Consider the following 11,069-nt stretch of genomic DNA (forward strand, 5'->3'; position numbering starts at 1 on the left):
AGGTTAAGAGCCGCTGTAGCTGAATTGGGTGCCATGCTGTTATCAGACGAGGAGAGCAGTATTGTTCACCAGGTGCACGCCGTCCGCTCTGTAGAGGATTCCATCTTCATGGAGTCATCCCTTGATCCTCAGTTACTTGAAGACAGGTAACACAATCTTAACTTAATCTCTCCCTAGAGGAGAAACTCAGACAATGCCTTGCTCTAAAATACTTAGAACTAACCCCATGCTAGAAACAATTGCCATTAATCCGTTTGAAGTTCACCCCCCCCCAAAAAAAAAAGATTTGGAGTTTGTCTGTAGGTGGTTTTGTACCTCGCTTCACTGATCACCCGCAATAAATAGACAAAGCACTTAATTTGCATGGGATTTCGAGATGTGCTTGAAGTGCTGCCTAGGTCCCTGGAGAATCTGGTTTGGCCTCCTTGTGTAACAGTGTGTAGCAGTTGTATAATCCCTGCTTTTATTGAAGGAGCCCTGGTCATTTTTGAATTTGCCCTCCGAAACCTGCTCTGTCTGTTAGGGTGTACGTGCACTTGGATGTCTGCCTCGTGTACTTTAGAAGTTTCCCCATTATTTCTAATTTTGATTTTAAAATGCCTAGGCCAGAAAATTCTTTCTAGCCTTTTGTTCTATAGGGCAGTCCTAAATCAGTTCCGTAACACTCAATTTGAGAATCGCTGTGCCTTGAACTAAGGTCGCTGCAATGACCTTTTTGCTTGAGACCGTGTCTGTCGCATTGTGGTAAGCCACCTTATTTTAGCCAGGCTAGCTGAGCATGCTCACAAAATGGTGCGTGTTGGGAGCTTCCAGGTCACTGGTTGTGTGTTTTCCTTTGGTCTTGTCAAGCTCATTGTGGCTTCCTTTCATCTACCATACCCATGCTCTTCTGTTGCATTTTGTTTTCCTCATTTGATATCAAGGCCTGGCTCACTAACCTCTTAGCTCACATTACTGTTTTTACAGCATTATGAGTCCTCCAGTTGTGCCATTACTACACATGGGCCAAAAATGAAGAGGAGGAGGGAGGGCGATAATTTTGTAGTTGTCTACTGTACTAAGAAAATGCTGTTAACAATTTTTTTTGAAAGACGACTTGGATTGAAGTTTTAAGGAAACATGCAAGAACATAAAAACATAATGCAGTCCCAGCAAACCAGGAAGCAAATGGGAATATTGCAGTTATAACATAGGACAAAGAAAATAAAAAAAATGCTCTCAACAACAACCACATGAAAGCCACCCAAGAGCACTTTTCCAGCACCCCTCTCTAGGTGTTTTGCAAAGCTGATGATTACTGTAGCCTGGGAATCGCCAGCGTGGGTTTGTGCTTATGTTACCTAAACCACTCCTTGGTATCCATAGAGACAGCTCCAAAGGGGAAGGGGTGGGCGCTAGGGAGAAGTGGGTAGACCTAGGAGGTTAAAATACCTATAGCCGGCCCTGATTGTGTGTTGTTTTGATATGATAAATACATTTATAGGCATTTTGCTGCTCTAGCTTTTGGAAAGTAATACACTTGTCAGTTCAAAATGGCCCATTTCATTGCATGAGAAAATAACAGGTTAAATTGTCAAAAGTCCCCCCAAAATGGGAGTTCAAGCATTTGAAATGATGGCAAGACAATTTTAACAAATCGACTGCAACTCTGATCCTCTTGAGCCCAATGTACCAGGAGATAATTATTGGTTATATCTTAGTGTGTAATTCTGCACCAACTTTCTATAGCCAAAGTATTTCTGCGAGTCTGGTTTTCCCAGACTTCATCCCCTTTTGAGAATTGTCTTGTGGCCCCAATCAGCGGAGGCTTTCGCCAGTGGTGGAGGGGCAAGCAGCCACTGCCAGTTCCCCTCTTGAAGCCCCCAGCCACATGCACTGCTCCAGAGGGTCTCTCGACCCTTCAGAACAGATTTCTAAGGCTCAGTGGGGGCAGTCTGCAAAAATATTTCCAGCTCCACCCCTTTCAGCCAGCAATAGCTTCTGCTGGATTAGAGTCTGTGCCATACATTGGCCTCTCAAATGAATGCATGAATCTTACTATCTTACGTTTGATTATCACTTCTTTCTAGAAATATATCTAAAGTTTTCTGTGAAAACTCAGCAGTGAGGGTGACTGGCACTCCTCCAAGGAAAGGGAGTTCCACAGATGGAGCACCACCACAGACAAGACCCTGTCCCATGTCACAGTGCAACAAGCAGTGCTCATTGGCAGGACTGCAAAAACAGCCTCCCCTGTAGATCTTAAGGCCTGGGCCAACAGATACAGGGGCAGGTCCTTCCTGTATTTGGGCACTAAGTTGTTCAGGGCTTTATAAGTTGATATCAACACTCTGAATTGAGCCAAATTTGAGAATAGGTGTAATATTATTCCACCTAGAACTCTAGCTGAAGCTTCTAGACCATTTTCAATGGAAGTCCTACACACATCCAGGCATGAGGCTACCAAAGTATGGGTCACTGTGGCAAGACGGTCCTGCTCCTGGAATAGCTGGATGCGGGTGGCACTGTGGTCTAAACCACTGAGCCTCTTGGGCTTGCCAATCAGAAGGTCGGCGGTTCGGATCCCCACGATGGAGTGAGCTCCCGTTGCTCTGTCCCAGCTCCTGCCAACCTAGCAGTTTGAAAGCACACCAGTGCAAGTAGATAAATAGGTACCGCTGCGACAGGAAGGTAAAAGGCGTTTCTGTGCACTCTGGTTTCCGTCATGGTGTTCCGTTGCGCCAGAAGCGGTTTAGTCATTCTGGCCACATGACCCGGAAAGTTGTCTGTGGACAAGCACCAGCTCCCTCGGCCTGAAAGCAAGAAGAGCACCGCAACCCCATAGTCCCCTTTGAGTGGACTTAACCGTCCACGGGTCCTTTACTTTTACCTTTACCTCTTCCTGGAATAGCTGGAGCAGGAAATAGCCACTTATTGCCACCGAGGCCAGCTGATCTTCCAGTGACACTATTGGATCCACAAGTACCTCCAAGCTACATACCTGCTCCTTGGGAGGGATCATGATTTTGTCCAGGCAGTTCATCTCCACATTTCCTGGACACAGGAACTACTCATAAGTTCTTCCACCTTATCAGTATTCAGTCTCCGTTTACTCACCCTCGTTGAGCCCTTTACTGTCTCCATGCAATAAGTTTGATTCATCAAACGATAATTTGAATTACATCAAATCGGGTTTTCCTGTAACTGAGCAGTGCTTTGAAAAGTTGGAACAAAAGCATTGACTCCTAAGATTTTACAAGAAATAATTGAGTTTGTGTAACTGGATTGAAACTGACTCGTGTAATAGATTTCCAAAAGCAGGCTTATCTGTGTGTCTTCTTTCTGGTGTTGCCACCGCAAAATCAGTTACATATTTTTTTTATGCTCTTCGTATTGCAGGCATGTGACGCAAGCAGACCTCAAGAGCTCCACCTTTTGGCTTCGAGCGAGTTTTGGTGCTACAGTCTTTGCCGTTTTGGGCTTTGCCATGTACAGAGCATTACTAAAGCAGCGATGATCTGGAAGAAAAGCACGTTTCTCGCAGGGGAGGGGCCTACCAAAAGGGAAAGAAAAAGAAACTTTTATGTACATTCTAAATCCGCTAGAAATATTTATATATGCGAGTTACTTTATTACTTGTAATTCATGGATAAGATTATTTTAAATGATAGCTCTAAACTTGCAGTATTGCGATGGTTGTGGAAGATGTTTTTGCATTACAGTGGCTAACTGAAAATGGCTACATTTGTTAAGGCCCAAAGGGAATTATTGTAAATATAACTTGTATATATTAAGGCAGCGAGCCGTAATGTCCCCCAAAGTTATTATAATTGGCATTAATAGATGTTTCAAATGGAGTGAGCGAGAGTGTAATTAGAATTTGTTTTAAGCAATGTAGGTTCAAGTCCAGGATCACCATTCATTTATTTATTTCACAGGTGTATGACGTTCTCTCTTTGGGCTCACAGTGCTTGGGGGAGGGCTGAGTTCCCTCCTCTTTCAGTAACTGAACTTTACCCCACAGATCTTCTTTCACAAGTGTTTCATTCCCACTACAGCTTTTATTGGACTTGGATTGATTATTTTTACATCCTAGGTTAAGCAGCAAAATGTGCCGCAGGTCAAGGATTGGGGGGGTAGAGGGGAGAGAAGGAGAGCTGTGCATTCCCTCCGATAGAAGAGCAGCAAGCAGCATCCGTGTGTTTGTCAGAATCTTGACTCTTGTGTGCCATTCCGCAACTCTCTCGTTTCCCACTCTGTTGTGTTTTGCAGACTTTTCGGGGGGGGGGCGGCAATCAATTTGTATATTACAACTGTTTATAATTCCAAAGTGTTTTGTTTCATCCTCACTTCCGCAAGCCATTCTCCCAAAAGCTGGGCGTATGGGGTAGAGCCGAAATATTACACAGTGCTTTACTCTCTACTTGGTAGATTAGTTGCATGGTTTGCACTGCGTCCTATACTTCGCTGGAATTACCTGTAGGTGGCATTTTTGAACAAAAAAGAAGGTCAGGAAACCTCATAAGCGGAAATTCCTCACTGTCGAACCTATTCCCCCCCCCCCCCCATCACTGGCCTTTTCAAGTATTTCAATAAATAACTCTACTGTGCTGTGTTTTGAACGCTCATTCTTGTACTTTTCTAAGCGGTATTGATTCACTGTGCACAGCAATGATCACGGTTCCCCGGCACTATAGCACAATCCAAAGGCTTAAAAGAAATGTTTAAACCTGTCTAAGAAATGCTGAACTCTCGCTTAGTTCAAATCTCTGCTCAGTCACAACTCTCACTGGGTGATGTTGGCTAATCACCACTAGGGCTGTTAACATAAAAATGGGGAAAATTCAAGAGGGCCCAGGAGGAAGAGCAGAACTGCTTGTAGGCCTAGAACAGTTACCGGCAGTAGAGCTCAGTGGGGAGATATCAGTCCCTGGCATTGCTAGGTAGGGCTCCACCTGGAAAGCTACTGCCAGGTACTGAGCTAGGCAGACTGATGATCTGACTCTGTAAAAGGCAACTTTCTGTGTTCCTGTTCATGCATTACACAGTTTCCACTGGGAAACTCCCCACGAACAATAGAGGAGTTTTGGCCATACTGTGTGAATTGAGAAGAACACAGTTCTAGCAGCGCAGTGACTGGCCTGGGCTTTCAGGCATTAGAAACCCCCAGAATGCTTGCTAGGCACACATGAGAACTGGAAGACCCTTGTGAAGAACTCTCGGCCTTTTATCTGTTTAATCCCCTCCCCATATCATGTGGCTGTAGTTCCATTTCAAAATATGTAAATGGACAACTTGCAGCTAATGTTTCAGGCAGCTGGCTCCTTGAAAAGGTGGGCACCACTGCCATTACCTTAGTTCAGAGTGTTGGAAAAGGTGGTTTTGGGGACCCCTTTCAGCTTCCATTTTGTTCACAGTGAACAGCATGGTTTCAGAAAGCCAATTAAGCACTACTTTGCTCCTACAGCTTAGGTTGGATTGTGTCTTCCCACATATCAGCTATTAGGAATGCCATGAGATTTTGAGGCGGACACTCAGAAAACATCGTTTAAGACTTAGCTCGGATTTCTAAACCATTACCATAATTACCAGAAAGCTGCTGCTTTTTGGAGAACTTGGTTTTGTAAAACGTGGGAGTTCCCCTTTCATGTCTTTTCATTATGGGTACAAATGGATCGGTAGGATTTCCACAGAATTGTTGAAGCTGGCTTATAGGAGGAAAGTTGGGTTGCCAGGAAGGAAGAAAAAGCACTAGACATTAGCAATGAGGATTCTAGCTGTACATCCTAATTGCAGATTGCTGAGCATTGGACAACTTGAACATGAGGGGATATATATATCCCCTACTGTAATACTGTGCTTGTATGACTAGTGGCTGCTATCGTGGGGATGGAATCATTCTTTTGCATAAAGGAATGGGAAGCAGCTGAGTTCTGCATATATGCAAATGCTTTTGCAAGGAGCCATGTGAATTCTGCTTGTGGAAGGCAGAATGATAAGTAGGTTTCCTGCCATGAGGTGTGGGGAACATGGCGCAAGAGGAATTAATACGATTCTGTTCCCACAGTGAGACACACAAATATCCTTTGCAGCAAATGCCTTACACTGGTTCCAACTCAAGCATGGTCTGCTCTAAAAAGTAGAGGTCCTTTCTAGGCCTACTGCAGGTGCTGGGAAATGAATTTAAAATAGGGTTTCAGTGTTAATAAAATCATCAGCTGAAAATCTCAAACTCTGTTAAGATCTGGGGTCTAGCTGGGCCTTGCCTCCATGTCGATTCCCATGCCAAACCTGTTACATTTATCTTGTGGGGAACTTGCTAATCTTGCACTGGAAGCTTCCTTACTACCTCAGTTGCTGTGTTATAAAATCATTTCCCATGCAGTTTCAAGTACCATGAGAATAGAAACATTTGTTCATGGGGTTTGCGGGGGGGGGGGTGAGAATAACACCTGGTAAGATATCTATGATCAATATACTATGAACAATTTATTGTTGTTAGCCGCTCTGAGGCCGGCTTTGGCTGTGGAAGGGCGGGATATAAATAAAAATTATTATTACTATTATTATTATTATTATTATACAGTCATACCTTGGAAGTCGAACAGAATCTGTTCCAGGAGTCTGTTTGACTTCCAAAACGTTCAAAAACCAAATCGCAGCTTCTGGTTGGCTGCAGAAAGCTCCCAAAAAAGTTCGAAAACCGGAACACTCACTTCCAGGTTTTTATTGTTCAGGAGCCAAAACGTTAGAGAACTAGGCTGTTCAGCTTCCAAGGTACAACTGTATAAATAAGTGCAAAAGTACACGCTGAACGTGAGTGGCCTTGCTACATCTGTTTTTAGTCAGCATGGGAAAATGCCATGTACCCATCTGGATAGATGTGTTTCCCCATCAGGTTTTCTACTTTTTCCATTAAAAAAAACCCACCAACTGTTTTTCTTGCTTCTCTGCTTAAAACATTTGCTGCGATTTTGTACGCTTGGTGTCGGCTGGCTTTGCTTTCAACAAGAATCGAGATAGGATGCAGATTGCCATGGCAATGTGTGAAAATAGCTTTTCACATCACCCAGTTGCTATATCTGGTTTTTCGCAGATGGGAATGCAGTAGCTGATTGGTGCTCGAGAAAGACGGTGTGAAGGAGCCAGCCGAAAGACAGTACGTAGCAAGCAGAACATGCAGGTCTACCCATTAGGTGGAACAGACTTCCAAATATAGGTTCACGTTCCTTCTGGAGCTCTGTAAACATTTCCCCTAATTGGTATCGTATTTGGGCTTTAAGGACGATGCCACAGCATGTTAGAGTAGCAAGATGAAGTATAGATTACTTGCAATTAAACAAGAATACGAATAGAACTGGCTCTTAGGGATGTAAGTTACTGTAGTGTGAAACCTGGTTCTTGGTACCATTTCCATTTCACACTGGCAATGCAACCTCCTTCCGTCTTGCATTTTCTCTCCCCTCTCTACCTTTTACCAGCTACCTAGAGAAACCTGGCAGAGTGCCCTGGGCTGTGCTCCCCTGCTGATCTGGCATGACGAGTTTCTCAGAAAGAGACAGGGATGCAATGACAGCAAATCACCACAAGCCCACATGATGCTCTGACGTTTTGCCTTGAAACCACCTGCACCGTTTCTGCTTCAGGTGTTGAAATTGAGAATGAACATCCCTGTTGGAGTTTCACCTAAGGAGAGAGGCCACTTAATGCTTTAGCGGTCCAGATTTAATGCCGGATATGGATAGGGTTTTGAAACTTGGCAACGGGCTACTACGCATGGCCCTCCATTGGGTGGTCCTTGATGATTTCAGCTGCTGCAGAGCACCACTGCCTGCCTCTTCTGCTGCTTGCATTGGTTCCTTGCTTTCTACACACAACAATAGGTACCGTTTTTGACCTGCCTTGTTCTTGATGAGTTGGCCCTTCATGGTCTTGGATCGTGACCTTGACTCTCCGTTGAGACGTCTCTTTACCCATCAACTTCAGAATCAAAATGCGCTCTTGGCAGACAGCTATCCCAAATCCCATTCTCTCAGAGGACCACCCAAATGGCCTTTTGTTGTTGGTTTGGGCATTCCATAAAGGTAAAGGGACCCCTGACCATTAGGTCCAGTCGCGGACAACTCTGGGGTTGCGGTGCTCATCTCGCTTTATTGGCCGAGGGAGCCGGCGTACAGCTTCCGGGTCATGTGGCCAGCATGACTAAGCTGCTTCTGGCGAACCAGAGGAGCGCACGGAAACGCCATTTAGCTTCCCACCGGAGCAGTACCTATTTATCTACTTGCATTTTGACGTGCTTTCGAACTGCTAGGTTGGCAGGAGCAGGGACCGAGCAACGGGAGCTCACCCCATCGCGGGGATTTGAACTGCCGACCTTCTGATCGGCAAGTCCTAGGCTCTGTGGTTTAACCCACAGCGCCACCCGCAATGGCCTTTTGTTGTTGTTGGTTTGGGTATTCCATAGCCAGGATTAATTAAGCAGCTCCTAGCAGTTTTTTGCATTGCTGCAGTCACAAAGCTGGTCCAAGTTCTCCTACCACAGAATGCCTCTAATGCAGGGATAGCCCACACTGCTGCTCCCCAGATGTTAAAAGTACAGCTCCCATCTTCCCTTGCCATTGGGTGTGCTGACTGGGACTAGGGGGGGTTCACTGACACTTGGAGGGCACCACCTTGCCTACCGCTGCTCTTGGGTGTACTTTGCAGCTGCCAGGAGACAAGGTGAAAAGGTGTTTTCTTGTCCTGTCCTGTGACACGTGAGTAAGTCTCTCTTGGCAGGCAACAGGGCAGGGGCAGCCTATAAGTACATAGGCTTTTGGTCAAACCTTGAGAATTTTCCATCATTCAAGCCTGCTCAACCTCAATTACAGGTAAGCAACTGATTTATCACCATCATCATCATTTGAATTGATATACTGCCCTATGCCTGGAGATCTACAAAATTTACAAAATGTGCAGTATACGGTATATAAAGCTTGCGGTGAATTTTTTTTTTTTAATTAGCTTATGTAGTGGCGCCTGGTTGCCACCTGGTGGCAGTGTGGCTTCAAAATGTATGCTTTTCAGCTTCTGCCTTGGTCCTCTTGGTTTGCGTAAGAAACCTGGTTTAATTGCACATTCTTTTCTCCCTCTGATACCTTCTGCTAATTATGCATTTGCTTTATTTTTTAAAATCTTCCATAGCAAGTCTTACGGCACAGGAAGATGAACTTTGGTCATCATGGTTATTTATTTATTTGTTCCTGTTATTGCTTCGTTAGCCAGAAATGGGACTCTTGACACACACACAAAAGGCCTCTAGCTACAGTGGAAAAACACTTTTCCCCAGAACACAGTGCCATCAGATCTATTTTTAGCGTTTTTCCTGTGCTCTAAACCCCAAAGGTTTTCCCCCTTGGGGCAGAAGAGGCGCTGCAGAATTCCATCACAGAGTTAAAAATTACTTTTAAGATCACCCAAGACCATTCTTTCCTGCCACTTTGCTTCTGTTAGAAAGGGGGTGGGAAGCATGTGGCCTCGCCTGATGTCGGACTCCATTCAGCCCCAGCCAGAATGATCAAGGATGCCAGGAGCTGGTTAGAGCATGGTGCTGATAACACCAGACTTGCAGGTTTGACCCCTGTATGGGACAGATGTGTATTCTTGCATCGCAGGGGGGTTGGACTACATGATCCTCAGGGTCCCGTACAACTCTACGATTCTGTATTTCCTTATGGAAATGAGTTGCACTTTTTCTTTGACAATGCATGGAGGGCCTTCAGGTCCCTCTTCCTTGAATAAGGGACACCATCTAATCTACTTTATGGATGCAGGTGTGCTGCTGAAGGAGGGAAACACATTCTCAGAAGTGAGCCAAGCAGCCTGTGCTCAAACTCTGCCTTTGAAACCCAATATTTAAATATCACTTGACTGTAGTAGGATCATGCCTACTCTTTTGTATTACAGTGGTACCTCGGGTTAAGAACTTAATTCGTTCTGGAGGTCTGTTCTTAACCTGAAGCTGTTCTTAACCTGAAGCACCACTTCTGCTAATGGGGCCTCCTGCTGCTGCTGCGCCACCGCAGCACGATTTCTGTTCTCATCCTGAAGCAAAGTTCTTAACCCGAGGTAATATTTCTGGGTTAGCGGTGTATGTAACCTGAAGCGTATGTAACCCGAGGTACCACTGTATTAGATTTGGAATAAACCTGGTTTGTTACTGAGGAAAAATTAGAGGCTCCCTTGAATCATTTTGGGAAAGATAAGATATGGCGTGCGGTGGTTTCTCTGCTAGCCGCTAATATGCGCTTTGATCTGCCTCCAGCTTGAACCAGTATTTTTCTTAAAAACCAACTTCCTCTTGATTCCTGGACCGACGTCCACTTTAACAAATGTTCTGTTCTAACGGAACAACTGTAAACTCAGCAACATCCATTGCGGTTTCCACTTCTTTCCTGATTTACAGCCCATTCTGTAATGTACATTGCTTAGGATGGTGTGAGGAGTCTTTTGAAAAAAAAAAAAAAGCCAAAAAAAAAAGTCTGCTTTATCAATCCTTGTCTCTCACATGCTCATGCAAATTCCACCAACCAATAAGACGAAGCTGTATTAAAAGCAATGTCACACTGCATTGGATTATTATTTTTTAAAGTGCTCTGCCGCATCAGTTTTGTTCCAGTTCTCTGCAGTTGCTATTTCAATTAATGAGGCTACTCCAAGGAAGGCGGGTGAGAAATTAATTTTGGAACTGAACTAAAGCCGAGGCTGGGAAAAGGAAGACGGTTCTCAATAACAAGTTGTCCTTAACCAAGGGGAAGAGGAGACTGACATGCTCTGCAAAGGACTTGGTTTGCCCTCAGAGGAGCATGAGCTGTAAAAATAGTTACAGGTCTCACAAATCGTGCAGCAAGCTGTCTTAGTCTGTTGGGGGGGGGGGGGGGAATCCAAGCAGCGACAGCAGCGTATTATATTTGGGTGCTTCCAGACTCTTGTTAGGGACGCAGGTGGTGCTGTGGGTTAAACCACAGAGCCTAGGGCTTGCTGATCAGAAGGTTGGCAGTTCGAATCCCCGTGACGGGGTGAGCTCCCGTTGCTCGGTCCCTGCTCCTGCC

The 11,069-nt window shown here is 44.9% G+C and overlaps 1 protein-coding gene across 3 annotated transcripts in view; it reads left to right on the forward strand.

The window, feature by feature from the left end:
- The window catches only part of RHOT1 (ras homolog family member T1), a 54,033-nt gene extending 49,432 nt beyond the window's left edge, over window positions 1-4,601 (forward strand). For 2 of the 3 annotated variants that reach the window (XM_080994544.1, XM_080994546.1), the window contains one exon: window positions 3,379-4,601. In XM_080994544.1, the coding sequence (XP_080850670.1) occupies window positions 3,379-3,496 (118 nt within the window). In that variant the 3' untranslated portion in view covers window positions 3,497-4,601. Of the gene's footprint in view, window positions 1-2; window positions 147-3,378 lie in introns of all 3 variants that reach the window. The other variant, XM_080994543.1, reaches the window with a different exon arrangement.
- Window positions 4,602-11,069: the final 6,468 nt, after the last annotated feature.

The sequence above is a fragment of the Podarcis pityusensis genome, assembly GCF_964106645.2.
Source record: "Podarcis pityusensis genome assembly, chromosome: 2".
Taxonomy (NCBI): Eukaryota; Metazoa; Chordata; class Lepidosauria; order Squamata; family Lacertidae; genus Podarcis; species Podarcis pityusensis.